Source organism: Balaenoptera borealis, assembly GCF_965194805.1.
Source record: "Balaenoptera borealis genome assembly, chromosome: 6".
NCBI classification, from domain to species: domain Eukaryota; kingdom Metazoa; phylum Chordata; class Mammalia; order Artiodactyla; family Balaenopteridae; genus Balaenoptera; species Balaenoptera borealis.
Genome location: NC_138863.1, coordinates 62,980,286 through 62,995,888, shown reverse-complemented (window position 1 = coordinate 62,995,888; position 15,603 = coordinate 62,980,286). Strand labels below are relative to the sequence as shown.

General features: G+C 33.9%; 2 protein-coding genes across 12 annotated transcripts in view; one reads left to right on the top strand and one right to left on the bottom strand.

Annotated features, from left to right (window-relative positions):
- Window positions 1–5,325, top strand: part of PPIG (peptidylprolyl isomerase G) — a 40,838-nt gene extending 35,513 nt beyond the window's left edge. For all 5 annotated transcript variants that reach the window (XM_082396102.1, XM_082396103.1, XM_082396105.1 and 2 more), the window contains 4 exons: window positions 535–696; window positions 2,091–2,178; window positions 3,670–3,806; window positions 3,994–5,325. In XM_082396102.1, the coding sequence (XP_082252228.1) occupies window positions 535–696; window positions 2,091–2,178; window positions 3,670–3,806; window positions 3,994–5,101 (1,495 nt within the window). In that variant the 3' untranslated portion in view covers window positions 5,102–5,325. The remainder of the gene's footprint in view (window positions 1–534; window positions 697–2,090; window positions 2,179–3,669; window positions 3,807–3,993) is intronic.
- CFAP210 (cilia and flagella associated protein 210) overlaps window positions 5,171–15,603 on the bottom strand; it is a 35,737-nt gene continuing 25,304 nt past the window's right edge. For 4 of the 7 annotated variants that reach the window (XM_082396114.1, XM_082396115.1, XM_082396117.1 and 1 more), the window contains one exon: window positions 5,171–10,184. In XM_082396114.1, the coding sequence (XP_082252240.1) occupies window positions 9,840–10,184 (345 nt within the window). In that variant the 3' untranslated portion in view covers window positions 5,171–9,839. Of the gene's footprint in view, window positions 10,185–13,881; window positions 14,136–15,603 lie in introns of all 7 variants that reach the window. The other 3 variants (XR_014245867.1, XM_082396118.1, XR_014245868.1) reach the window with 3 other exon arrangements.

The window sequence follows — 15,603 nt, the reverse complement described above, 5'->3', positions numbered from 1 at the left end:
TATGGGAGGAATATAAGATTAGTGAGAATTATAGGAAACCAATGATTGTTTTATTTTCTGTAGCAGTCTCTCACTTTTTTGTTCTTTATTTTTTTTTCCTCCTATGATAGCATAGGGTAGAAAGCAGATAATGTCAGCATATTTCTTTTCTTTTCTGTTTTGTCTGAAATAATCTATGGTTGTACTAAAACTCATCTTTATAAGCCTGTTGCCTCTAAAGCAGTTTCTTTACCTATATTTTCAAGTATTTTAAATTTATCAGAGGGCATTGCACATGAAGTATCATATTTTGGTTCCATTTTATTGGAAAATATTTTTTGAGAATGTGATAACAGAAACATTTGGTTTTGGTTTTTGGTTGGTTTGTCAGAGGAATGAGTATTTTCCCCATGTAATTGCATCTTTGGTCAGAGATGGGGGACAGAATGATGTATATATTGTACATATTACAAAGGAAAGAAATACCAACAATTAGAAAATCGGGGTAGGTACATAATAACCAAGTGGAATTTGTTTTGTATGTTTCTATTAAAGCGCATCTAGTGAAAGTGAGGCTGAAAATCTTGAAGCACAACCCCAGTCTACTGTTCGTCCAGAAGAAATCCCTCCAGTACCTGAAAATAGATTCCTAATGAGAAAAAGTCCTCCTAAAGCTGATGAAAAAGAAAGGAAGAACAGGGAGAGAGAGAGAGAGTGGTATGTGAATATGTTTACTTTATAAACTGCCCCACACTCTCTACCACAGAACCTTTCTTTTTTAAAAAACCGTATTTGCTTATTTTAGATAAGATTTAATTGGTGACCTTGTCCCAAGATTGAAATTTCTTAATAGGATAATGTTAGCAAAGCTCCTTTTTGCTAACCACATAGCTGAAAAGATAAATTGACTTAATTCAGACAGATTTTTGAATAAAAGTTACATTAATTAAAAAAAAAAAACAAGCACTGCAAATGGCAAAAAGATATGTTAAGTGTCATTCCAAACAAATTCCATTTAAAACAAGTGTTTTACTCTGTTATTTGTATACATTAAACTTTTAAGCAAGTAAGAACCTTTATTTTTCAGTTTGTCTGATGGGGGAAAATGCTGTTTTTCTTGCCTGGTTTACAATATTGTTGTATTGAAAATTGATAGCATATTCAAGTACTTTGAAAATTTTTCTACATAAGTTCACATTATTAGTATTAGAAGTTGTTAGTTCTTTATGAATCATTTTAATAATTATGTCCAAAGATAGAAAAAAAGATGGGTATCTTTTATTTATAATTGGAAATAACGTATTTAAAAGTAATAAAATTCTGAGCATTCCCCCTATACTTTCATAATATAGTAAACATATAAAAATAAGTCTTGGTTACTTGAATTGGGATAATTTTGATGGATTGGATTGAGTTTACTCAGTTAATAGGAAATTGTGTTTCTAAGAAAGTAAATATTAAGGAGAAGATATTTGAACTACTTTAGAATGCATTTTTCAAATATAACATACACAGATATTGTTAGTGCTAATTAAATATTAACTCATTATTATTTGAAAATAAATAGTTTCCCTTTCTGGTATAAAGCATGATATTAAACATTTTGCTAATTCAGACCATCTTGTCTCTGTTTAATTCACATTAATTACATTTCTCTATAGTTTTATTACCAGTGAACAACTGCTTATAGGATAGTAAGATACTTTAGAATCAGATAGCTTTAAAATTGTTCTCTCAACAGCATATAGCCTACTCTGAGTTCCTTAGCACTATCAAGTTGACTTCATCTTAGTGATGATTATATAACAGTGTTTCTCAACAGGACACAGTTGGCATTTGGGAACAGGATAGTTCTTCATCTTCACACATTACAAGATTTTAGCATTCCTGACTTGTCACTCAGTACCAATAGCACCCTCTAGTCATTGACAGTTGTAAAAATGCTCCCATACTTTTCCAGATACCTACTAGGATTGATAATATTCCTGGTTGAGAACCACTGATTATATATGTAAGACTTTAAATTTATTAGTTTAGATCAGTAAAGCTATGTTCTCCAGATTTATTTTTATAAAATAATGTTTTTTAATTTTCCCTTTGCTTCCTTCTAGTAATCTACTTAACTCCCAGCCTGCTTCATACCAGAGGCGACTTTTAGTTACTAGGTCTGGCAGGAAAATTAAAGGAAGAGGACCAAGGGTAGGTGATTCTTTTCCCAGAAGTCCTAATAGTATTGCATTTATCTTAAATAATCCTGGAGTGTTTCTTAAGTATTGTTTTATACATAACTAGTTAAAATTTAGAGTAGATAAGGATATTGAATTATATGTTCTCTTTTTATAGTAACATCTTTGTGTTGGTTCTTCCACGTTGAAAATCCATGGGATGTTAATGGATTTTACATGTACATGGCATAAAATGAGACTGAGATCTTTCTTGTATCCCTTTGTTACTTCCTGACTGCTGTGTCCCTATGCTTGTTAAAAATTAACCCTATTCTTTTATTTCATACTCTTTCTCTTCACTGGACTCTCCTCATCAGAATTTAAATATCTTCTTGTTTTTTCAAAACTTTTAACCAACGTGGCTATACTTAGTATGTTATTTCTTCACTTCCTGCTCGTTCCTCAGCCATTTCAGTTTGTCTTCTGCCATTCTGCTGAAAACAGCACTTGCTTTTTGGTCAGTTCCATGTCACAGAATCCATTGGATCCTTTCAGTCTTTGTCTTATTTAATCTCCCTCCTTGTAATACTCTTTCCCCTCTGCTTCCATCATCTTTTCTTCCTGTCTCTGGCCAGTCTATCTTAAATTTCCAATGCTAGTTCATGCTCTTCTACCTGATCTTTAAATATTGTAGTACCTCAGGGTTCTAACTCTTCTCACTCTGCATATGCTTCTTGGGCAATATCATCACTCTCGTAACTTCACTGGGTACCTGTATGCTGATAACTGTCAGTTTTTCATCTGCCTTTCTGGCACCAAAGGCTTATTTGATGACCATTTAGGTGCCTAATGGGCACTTTAAACTCATCATATACCATGGTAAGCATAAACACTTCTTCAGGCCTGACCCTCCTTTAGATTTCTGGTCTCAGTGACAGACACTGCCACCTGTGCAAGTACTTAAACCTGAAGCCCAAGAATCATTTTGTTTCTCCCCTTTCTTTCCTACCTTATATAACTTATCCATCACCAGATCCTGTCAGTTCAACCTCAACCTCCCAAATACTCTGAAATCTATCTGCTTCTCTCAAGCTCCACTCCTACCATCTTAGTTCAATTCACCATTGTATATTCTCTGAACTATAAATGGCTTCCTAACTATTCTCATGGCAGTTTTCAAACTTTTTTGTCTTCGGACCTCTTTACAGTCTTAAAAATGATTGAAGATTCAAAAGAGCTTTTGTTGATGTGGGATATAGCTATCGATATTTACTGTTTTAGAACATAAACCCAAGAAATATTTAAAACAAGAACATATAAACACACATTTCATTAGCAATGAAAGCAAAGAATCAAACCACGTTATGCCTCATTGATTTCCTACCTGAAAATTGGGAAATTTAGTTATTTTAGAAGGCATGGAAAAATCAGACATTTTTTTGAACCTAGAAATATGTACACTTTAGCAATTGTTGTAATGCTTTTATATTTTTATATATTAATTTTTTCCCCTCTTTTTTTAAAGCGTTATCGAACTCCTTCTAGATCCAGATCAAGGGATCGTTTCAGACGTAGTGAGACTCCTCCACATTGGAGGCAGGAGATGCAGAGAGCTCAAAGAATGAGGGTATCAAGTGGTGAAAGATGGATCAAAGGGGATAAGTAAGATTTAACTCTTATTTCAAATGTAGTAACAAGTATTTTTTTTAACTATTTAAAATTATTTCAGTTAAAACCATTTCAATTGTTTCTGAATGTCTTAAGGAAAATAGAATATCATTTCAGCAATAATGGACACCATTGTTTTCCTAATAAAGTTTCCCCAAAACTTTTTTTCTTCATTTTTTAGGAGTGAGTTAAATGAAATAAAAGAAAATCAAAGAAGCCCAGTTAGAGTAAAAGAGAAAAAAATAACTGATCATAGGCCTGTTTCTGAGAGTCCAAACAGAAAAAGTGAAAAGGAAAAGAAAGTTAAAGACCATAAATCTGACAGCAAAGAGAGAGACATCAGAAGAAATTCAGAAAAAGATGATAAATATAAAAACAAGGTAAAGAAAAGGGCCAAATCGAAAAGTAGGAGTAAGAGCAAAGAGAAATCAAAGAGTAAGGAAAGAGATACAAAGCATAATAGACATGAAGAAAAGAGGATGAGGTCAAGGAGTAAAGAACGGGATCATGAGAATGTTAAAGAAAAAGAAAAGTCTGATTCTAAAGGAAAAGATCAGGAAAGGAGTAGAAGTAAAGAGAAGTCTAAACAGTTAGAATCCAAAAGCAATGAGCATGATCATAATAAAAGTAAGGACAAGGACAGACGTGCACAGTCTAGGAGTAGAGAACGCGATGTAACTAAAGGCAAACACAGTTACAATAGTAGAACAAGGGAACGAAGCAGAAGTAGGGACAGGAGCAGAAGAGTGCGGTCTAGAAGCCATGACCGAGATCGCAGCAGAAGCAAGGAGTATCATAGATACAGAGAACAGGAGTACAGGAGAAGAGGAAGGTCACGGAGCCGAGAGAGAAGAGCAACGCCAGGAAGATCAAGAAGTAAAGATAGGAGGAGAAGGAGGAGAGATTCACGGAGCTCAGAGAGAGAAGAAAGTCAAAGCAGAAACAAAGAAAAATACAGAAACCAAGAAAGTAAAAGTTCACACAGAAAAGAGAATTCTGAGGGTGAGAAGAGAATGTACTCTAGAAATCGCGATCATAGTAGCTCAAATAGTAACAGGGAAAAAAAGGCTGATAGAGATCAAAGTCCATTCTCAAAAATGAAACAAAGTAGTCAGGACAATGAATTAAAGTTCTCCACTTTGAAAAATAAGGAGGATGAGAAGACCAGATCCTCAGTGGAAAAAGAAAACCAAAAATCAAAGGGTCAAGAAAATGACCACACACATGATAAAAATAAAAAATTTGATCATGAATCAAGCCCTGGAACAGATGAAGACAAAAGTGGATGAGTGAGTTATATAAACTTGTTTCCATTCTGTCTCAAATTTTAAGTTTTAGAGACTTGCTGATGAATCCCCTTTATGTTGTTTTCTTTTCATTGTTTTGGGTTTATGTTTGTCTTTTTTTTTTTTTTTTTTTCCAATGTGGACTTTATTGAGTCGATCTTTTGATAATCTGCAACCTGGATAATTTGTACTGCAAAAGTTTTAATAAACTTGAAATGAGAAAAACACTTTGGTGTAATACTGTGTGCTGTGTTTAACTATTTCATGTATGCATTTTTGTGTTGCAACAATCAGCCAGTAGCAAACATGCTATTCTATACCCTAATTTGTGTGATGGGCCAGTTGGAAACAAACATAACTGATTGTTGGAATACATTGTTACAAAAGCTTATGTTTCTCATGATTAACCTTAGAAGCCACTAGGTAGAAGAAATCTTGTGTAGATTTTTCTATTGCATTTATAACAGAGGCTTGCAGCAGCAGCTTTTAATTACACAGAAGTGGGACCCTAATAACTTGAGATATTAAGTCATTACTTTTGATTTTATAGTAATTTGCGCTTTAAAATACATAGTTATTTATATTGCACTTCATGTTACTCTTTATAGTTCTGCTGGTAGCTTGTTTCATATTAATATTTTTCCTCTTTAGTTTTGCTTTACTTCACTGTCTATAAATATAGTTTAGTATTTTTTTTCAGTTGATGTACTGATTGGGCTTGGCTTGCTGTTACACAGCATCTGACAAGAACTGTACCTTGAAGATCAGGTTGTAATTCTCAATTCTGTGTTGCTGTTGGTCTGAAGAGATGAAACTGTTGCTTTGGGGGAATGTTTTATTATTATTATTATCATTACCCTTCTCTAAAATGAAAAAAATAGTTTTCTCACTAAAACATACCACTTGTGCAGGTCTTTATGTTAGATTCTAAAAATTGTTAGTATTGACACATTAACTTAGATTTCTCTTTTTGGCCACTGACCTATATAGAGTTGAGTATTAAATGTTGCATGGTTGTTTTTTTTAACTTGAACTGACTTCTCCTAACTCTCATAACTGTGAGTTTCAACTGGCAAGAAAATGCATCTTTTTTATCTGTATATCACAGTAGGCTGTAGCATGTTTATGACTCTGGTTTCTTCTATTCAGGTGGCTTTATACCATAACTGTTAATCATTATTTTAACTTGGCATGTGCCACATAGAGTAGAAAGTTGCAAAATTTGATAGCTTACAGTGTGAAACATTAAAGATATCCAAAGTCCGTTTAGAATTTTGTGTGTTGTATATTGCTATTTTAGTGATGTGTGGCCTTTTATTCTGTAATTTCTCTTCTAAATAAAATATTGAACATCCAGTAAACACAAAACCTGCCTCATTTGAAAAGAAATTTCAGAAATCCAATTAGTAGTTGTCTCTAGAGTGCTTTTGTACTTTAATATTTGTCAGTAGTGTCAAATAGCTACTCTGTTACCAAGGTAGCTCCTTCGTAAACCCAGTAGCTACTCAGTGTTATTTGTACTGAGCAAAGCAATGCTTATTAGCATAATACTTCCCATTATTGATTAATACAATAATGATACATTTGGCATTGTGGTAGCCATTTATATAACAAATAGGGTAATGATTGTTTGCAATATCTTGAAACAAATATCCGTAGCAGAGTCTCACCAAATTTTTTTCCTTATGGTAAAAGTAATAGATGTTTATGATAATCCAGGGTGATTGATTCCTTAGAGACTTTGACCACAAACCTTAGAGATAATTGAGTCTTGAGTCCCCAAGCTGTATAATGTTATATATTTTAAATTAGTTATTGTTTGTCTTAAATTCAGTAAACTGCATTTTAAAAGCCTTTGTTATGAACTGTTTGAGCTTCAAGAAAGGTGCTGTTTAAGAAAGGATTTCTAATAACAATTATATTTTAAAAAAAAAACATGCTAAGTAAAAATAGTTCTATGTTGTCTGATCCTGGAGCTTTATCCACTAAGAATTATAGACAAGTAACCATAGGAGAAAAAAATAGTAATTTCTTTAAGTAGTATTCTGTTTTGGTCATCAAAGAAGCAATTCCATGCTAAACATTATTTATAAGCCTTTTAAAAAAAACTTCGTTAGCTGTTTTTACAATAGAACAGATATGTGAAGGAGTTGAAGTGAGAGATGACAATCAGCTAGATTTTATTTTCAGAATATAAATAACATTTAGAAAATGATCAAACAGCATTAATTGTACCTCATCTGCCTTTGCATCTGAATAGTACACCAATCAAATGAACCTGTCATTACATTTTTAATAGTTGTGCAACCTTTAGTTTTTACTTTGAACAACTCTGTTTTCCTAAAAGTCAACTATTTAATTCTTTACTGCCAAATTGATAATAGTTACGTTTGAGCTTACAGTTTACCTCAAAGTATCTTTGATTTAATATTCTCTTAAAGATATTTAAATTAGTTTGTTTTTATTGCTTGATTGGCAATATATGAGAAATTTTTTCATGATTATTTCATGTGAATTCTTTTTCTGGGTAAACCGTCTGCCACAGAAATTGACACTGCAGAGAGATTAACGTTAAAGAGCTTGTAGAGAAGCTACTAGGTTGCTTTAAAACATTTTTAAGTTACTCTATAGGTAGTGAGTTCATAGAGCATTGTAGTTTCTAAGTTTCTTAATCAGATCCCTCAGAGAAGTTTCAAAGAATTTTGTCTTATAAATCCATCTTTGCACAAGTGTAATATTGATTCATATTGGCTTTGCCTAATGGCCTTTGATTCTGTATTCAGTGGAAGATATGAAGCTGAAAAGTAAAAATTTCTTAATATTGGGGACAGGAACACACTGGGCTTCTCATGTTTTCAGTAGTAGTAATTACTGACAGTTCTAATTTGTTTTCAGGTTAGTGTGCGGAACAAATTAGTATGGTTTTAGTAGTTGATTTTGCTTTTACTCTGGGTGGCAGTTTTTTTCATCACACTTTGAACCTTTATGGAATTTGAAAAATTCCATCAGCAAGGTCGGAGAAGGGAGTTGTTGAGGGGTTTTGTTTGTTTTTATGTACTGGGGGGAGTGGTGGGATTGATTTGTGTGTCTGCCCTGCCCCCCTTTTTCAAGCAAATTCCTATGTTTACCAAAAGTACATGCTGTATATTTTATTCCCCCTTTGTGTGTTTATAGTATTTTGAAGGATAAATGAATTGGGTATTTGTATGTGGGGATATTAAAAGTTATGGCTGCTCTCTTTATGGAAGGGAAAAACAAATGAAGTTAATGCACTTCTTTTCCTAGCTCAGAAGTCACTGTGATGTATATTTTTTTAATGAAATTTAGGAATAAAGCTGTTGTTGCAATTGTATAATTAGTTTCAAAATGCTGCTTCTCTTATCATTAGTCTAGTAACTGTTAAAACTGTTTTCTGCAAACTGCATTTTACAGAATTTAAACTCTGAAACTATCAACTTTTATAGTTAAACATTGTATAAAATAAACTATACTATCATAAACAGTTTGTTTTTGTATTTTTTAAATCGTATTAGCTTATTCGGCCTTTATTTTTATTAAAAGCTAAATAATGAAGATAATTAAAATAATACTTTTATTTTACCCATGGGGATACAGAAATTGTATTAGGAAAAAACTGAGCAAAGAGTTTAACAATGCTGAACTTCTTTTAAGAATTTAGTCAGCAGTGACAATTTCCAGGTTTAGGAATAAGTTCTAGTGTAATTGTTTAATCATAGTGCTTCACATTGCAAGGTGTCTTTTGCCTCAGCAGACTTTTAAGGTTATACATGGAATTTGCATTACTGTCAACTGGAATGCTACTATTTGCTTTTTAATTCCTCCAAATTTCTCAGCAGCGGGAACACTGTATTATATTCTGTGCCTGCCAGCTTTAATATAACACCATTGTAAAGCCATATAAATGTTAATTGAGTTTGTAAAACAGATTGTCTAGTTTTTGGTTTCTTGTTTATTTTTGGTTTTATTTAAGTTAGACATATTTAGGGAAAATGAACCTAGTTAACTTGAGAGTTAGTCACTGAAAATATATATGCTTAAGTAGAAGTGTTCTGACCATTCAGTGGTTTATATGTGTTAGCAGGTGAATATTATTAAACTCTCAAATTCTGGAGTGTTTTTAAATGTTTTATTAAGCCAGGAGAATATGTAAAATGTGAGTGCTTCATATGGACTGTGCAAATTTGTTATTAAAATACTTTTAGTTTCAATGTGCTTTTTCTATTTTCATTGCTTTCTAGGTTTCTTTCCTAAACATATTTCCTAACCTAGTACTGTGTTCCTTTTTTAAGTGCAGATTCATAATTTTTACACCTCCCCCACCCCACCAAGTCCTCTCAATACCCAAAATGTCCTAGTTCCAGTTTACATCTTTGCCACAAATTTTAGCTATGGTTTCTTTTATCAAATTAGCAGATCAGAGCAGTTGTGTACTAATAGGTGCAGTTGTACAATATTATGAATATACTTAATGCCACTGAATATTCTTAAATGGCTAAAATTTTACATTTGGTTGTGTATGTGTTTTATCAAAATAAAAAATGGAGTCTGAAAAAAAAAAAAGGAGTCTGACTTAATCTTGAGTGGGGAAGAATCAATTAGATCAGACATAATTGTACTTAGATGAAAAGCAGCTTTATTAACATTATAAGCATATAATTCACTTGAATTTGTAGCTCATAATATTAGCTATGACTTAGTCTTCTTAAAAATAAACTTTTTTCTACCATGTAAAACCTAGCCTTCCCTTAGACTTTTGAAAAGTATTATATTTTGATCCCTGAGAGATATAAAAAGGGAGCTGGACTCCAGTGATATCATTTGCCTGATAGCTGGGTCTTAATACACCTCTGTCCACAAAAACTGGTCCACGACCACCTCCAGGTCCTTCCTGTACAGCTTTTACAAGAGGATAAATATATTTGTTTGTTGATTCAGACTCAGATTCAATTACTTCTCTGGCATAATCCTGAAATTCCTTCTCCTTTTCAGCCACAAGAGCTTCAGTAAGTCTGCAGTACTCTAGTTCTGCTTGTTTTGCTTGCAGTGCATTAAATTTATTTTTGGCCTATTTGGGAAGGAAAGAAAAAATATACTTTGTATTAGTAAAAAAAAAAAATCAATTTTCTAAATATATGTAGCATTTGAAGTTGTAGATAGAGCTTTCTAAACTCACTGATATTTGACAAGTCCTGACTTAACTATATACTATAGTTTATTTCAGAAATTCTCCCATGCTTCTCACAATAGTATCATGTTCAAAGTAGTGGCTCAGTATTATGTGATGGTACATCTTCAAACAATGCAGCATGCAAATAAGATCAAAAATCAAATAACCAAGTTTAAAATCCTGTTTCTACCATTTAGAAGATGTGACTTTGACAAGTGTAGAAGACATACCAATCGCTGTCCCCATCCATCCACTGTCCTGAAGGAATGCACCCAAACCCACTGTCCCAAATCAGCCAGATATACCATGTGACTCAGCCACATAAGATTAAGTCTGCAATGACTATCTGAATTAAGTGGTTAAACCAGTTACATTCTCTTTCCTAAGAATTTGAAGTTGGAACAAGTGACATTTATCAATGTTGAAGCTAGGTAGAATAAGTAAGCAATCTACCTACCAAAAACCAGTTTACTAAATAACATTTCATAATTTTTTTGTTTTAACTTTATAATTTACACAACCATTGTTCTTTTAACTGCTCATATGAGGTGACTAATGGGTTTTTAAAGATTTCTATAAAGTTTTGGTTGACACCTTTTCATTGTGTATTCTCAGAAGCATTTTAAGAAATGCTGAGTTTATCAAAAATCAAGATTTTTGTCTACTTATGAATATATTTAGTATTCATGAAAATACATTTCAAACTCAGTAACCAACACTTAAGCATAAAATAGTAGCTTAAACCTGATAGATCTACCAGGAATTGAAATTTGTGAGGAAATAAAACAACCATATGAATACAAAATACCAAATTTTTGTTAGTGCTACATTTCAAAACAGGCTTTCATGCTATTTGTTGAATAGGGGATAGGATACTAGGAGTTTGAAAAAATAGAAAATGACATTCAATAACATTAGGAAAAAATCAGAAATCTCATCAGTGGTAAAATGCTGTAATTTGGGATCTTAACAAGGAGCAGTTGGGCTATACTGTATTGGTTTGGTAGCAGTTTTGTAGAAAGATATTGAGGGAACAGGGAGAAATATTTGAAGTACAGAAAAGAAATGAGAATGGAAGGAAAGGTAACCATAATGGAATATATGACTGGTCCCTCAAACTTTATATACATTAAGCATAAATACAGATTTGTAAAGAAACTTTTAAAATACTGGTTTAAAATCCTAAAAATTAAAACACATGGGGGTAAAGTAACAAATACCTTTGGAGGATACTAGAGAGCTAATTATTTTGAAAACTCGAAAGTACAGTTAAAGAATCAAATATTTATCCTGTCTTTTAAAATTGTACTTCAGAGAAACTGCTGATCATGAAAATTTCTTTGAAAACTTCAGCAAATCGATGAGAAGGATGGAGAAAATACTAACATTTTTCCACCTGATGAATTAAACCTAGGTAACAATCATCAAAGGCTGTTTGTATCACACAAAGTGAGACAACAATCATGACATGCCTTCTAATGGAAATACACAACACCAGTTATGAGGAATTTTCACCAAAAAATTGAACCTGAATCTGACCTAAACTAGATTTTACATGAAATGTGAGGAACAATACTACCCTGCAGGGACCCAATCAGCAAAATGCAGACGATAATAATTCTAAAAGATAAGAAACCCTGTTCCTTCAACAAATAAATTGCAAGATAAACATAATGGAGACAAGGAGGGAGAACCTAAGACAAAAACAGAGGATGGGGGTGGAGGAGGAGTTGTTATAGGTTAAAAGAAACTTGAAAGACATATCAATCAACCAAATAGAATATATGGACCCTGTTTTATTCTCAAAACAAAAAACTCTAAAAAATATTCATTGAGACAATCTGGGGGAAATTTAAATGCTGACTGTTAATTGTTTTATATTTTTGAATGTTAATTGTTTTAGATGTTGTAACAGAATTGTGATTATGTTAATTTCTAAAGAGTCCCTGAGTTTTAGAGATAGATACTGAAATATACATTGATAAAATGATATGATATCTGGAATTTGCTTCAAAATAATATGGCAGATCCTACTTCTGATAATGGCCACATGAGGAGGTTGGCCAATTATTCTCCACATAAAACAAGTTTATTATTAAAAATTATTAAAATCAACCATTTCAGAGCACTGGTAAGTGACCATGTACAGGCAACTACTTGAGAAGTGTTTTTTCATGAAAAACTGCTACTAAATCAGAAGGTAAGAACCCCAAGTTTCTGGCATTCTTTGGAGGGCATTGTTATCCCTCCAGCTCAGGAGGTGAAAACTTGCAATTTAACTGGACAATGATGTCAGATTCTATTTGGGTTGAGTGGCAAAGCAGCTAGAAATTGAAAGGGGAGATTCTGGAATGAGACAGAGAAGAGTTGAAATGATAAACTCTACAGACATCCCTGGCTAATTGATAAAACACATTCACATAGGATACCTCAGGAGCCTGGCAAAAAAAGCCCGGGAGAAATTATGAATTTAGTGTTCTTTGGACTACCACCCTCAACCTGCCCACAGCTTGCATAGCAGGGGTAGGAGTAAAAACATTACTGGCTGAAGGTGTCTGAACATAAACTCTACCCATATTATTGGATGACTGTCAACACCAGTACAGTGAGGAACCCTAGGAGTCGAGGCTTTAAAAAATAAAAGTGAGCAAAGACATCAGAGGCTACCTTCTGTGGTGAAAACAGATTTCATAGCTTGCGTCCAGGGAAAGCAGTTGCCTACTAAAACAACAACTCTCAGAACAAAACAGAATCTACAACATATTCTATAAAATGTCAAGTTTTCAACCAAAAATTACTAGACCTGCAAAGAAATAGAAACGTGTTACATTATTCTCAGGAAACAGAAACTAACTTTGAATGAAACTGCATATTGACTTTAGCAATTAGATTTCAAAGCAGTTATTATGAATATATCCAGTGAATTAAAGGAAATATGCTCAGAATGAGTGAGCTGAGAATCTAATCAGAGAAATAGAAACAATATAAAAAATATAAAAAGAATCAAATGAAAACTGTAGAGTTGAAAGTTCAATAATTGAAATGAAAAATTCACTAGATGAGCTCAACATCAGAATCAGTGAATCTGAAGGTAGGTCAATAGAAACTATCCCATCTGAAGAACAAAGGGAAAAATATTGACTAAAAATTATCAGAGGTTTCTGGTACAATATCAGATGTCTCTGTGTATGTGCAAATTGGGTCCCTGAAGAAAAAAGGATAAAGAAGCAGGAAAAATATTTGAAGAAATAACAGAAAACTCCCCACATTTGGTGATATTAACTAGCACATCCAAGAGGCACCACAAATCCCAAATAGAAAAAACTCAAGGAAAATACATCATAGTCAATCTGCAGGAAGCCAAAAATGAAGAAAAAACTTCATTTTCAAGAGAAAAATGACACATCACATATAGGGGACAAACAATATGATTGACAGCAGATTTCTAGTCATAAACAGTGAAGGCCAGAAGACACTGGAACAAACATTCAAAAGGCTGAAAAAAATGATATCCAATAATTTCATATCCAATGAAAAGGCAAGGTAAGGACATCTCCAGAAAAACATTAACTGAAAGAATTTATTGCTAGCCCACCTGTGCTATAAAATGTGCTAAAGGAAGTCTTCAGACTGAATGGAAATGGCCAATAAGCATATGAAAAGATGCTCAACATCACTAATCATGAGGGAAATGCAAATGAAAACCACAATGAGATACCATTTCAAATCCATTATGATAATCAACAACAAACACAGAAAATCTTGAGAATTTGGAGAAACTGGAACCCTTGAACATTGCTGGTCAGAGTGTTAAATGGTACAGTTGCTGTAGAAAACAGTATGGTGGTTCTGAAAAAAATTAAACATATAATTACCATATGATCCAGCAATTCCACTTGTGGGTATATAAGCAAAAGAATTGAAAACAGGGACTCAAACAGATATACCAATGTGCAGAAGCATTTGCAATAGGCAAAAAATGAGAACAACCCAAATATCTATTGATGGATGTATGGATAAACAAAATGTGGTATATATGTACAATGGAATATTATTCAGCATTAATAAGGAATGAAACTCTGACACATGCAGCAACATGAATGAACCTTAAAGACATAAGCTCAGTGAAATAAGACAGACAAAAAAGGACAAATATTGTATGATTCCACTAATATGTGGTACCTGGAATAAGCAAATTCACAGAGACAAAAAGTAGAACACTGGTTACCAGGAACTGGGAGGAAGGGGAACAGAGAGTTACTGTTTAATGGGTACAGAGTTTCAGAGTAGGATGATGAAAAAGTTATGAAGATGGACAGTGTTGACAGTTGCACCTCAGTGTAAATGTGCTTAATGCCCTTGGACTGTATGATTAAAAATAGAATCAGCGGTCCCCAACCTTTTTGGCACCAGGGACTGGTTTCGTGGAAGACAATTTTTCCACAGACGGGAGGGGGAGGTATGGTTCAGGCAGTAACGTGAGCCATGATTCAGGTGGTAATGCAAGCAATGGGGAGCGATGGGGAGTGGCAAATGAAGCTTCGCTTGCTCGCGCACTGCTCACCTCCTGCTATGTGGCCTGGTTCCTAACATGCCACGGACTGCTACCAGTCTGCGGCCCAGGGGTTGGGGACCCCTGGTTAGAATGGTAAATTTTATGTTATGTATATTTCACCACATTAAAAAAATAAGTTAAAACTCAACAATTAGAAAGAAACCCAGGGCTTTCCTGGTGGTGCAGTGGTTAAGAATCTGCCTGCCAATGCAGGGGACACAGGTTTGAGCCTGGTCCGGGAAGATCCCACATGCCACGGAGCAACTAAGCCCATGCGCCACAACTACTGAGCCTGCGCTCTAGAGCCCACAAGCCACAACTACTGAGCCCGCGTGCCACAACTACTGAAGTCCACGCGCCTAGAGCCCATGCTCTGCAACAACAGAAGCCACCGCAATGAGAAGCCCATGCACCGCAACAAAGAGTAGCCCCCGCTCGCCACAACTAGAGAAAGCCCGTGTGCAGCAACGAAGACCCAATGCAGCCAAAAATAAAATAAATTTAAAAAGAAAAAAGAAAGCAACCCAACTAAAAAATTGGCAAAAGATTTAAATAAACACTTCACAAGGCACACAAATGACTAAAAAGTACATGAAAAGATGTTCAATATCTTTAGTCATTAGGGAAATGCAAAATAACACCATGAGATAACACTATACTAGAATAGTTAAAAATTAAAGAATGGCAGTAACAAGTGTTAGCAAGGATGTGGGGCAACTTGTCCTTGCACTCATTGCTGGTAGGAATGGAAAATGGTACAGC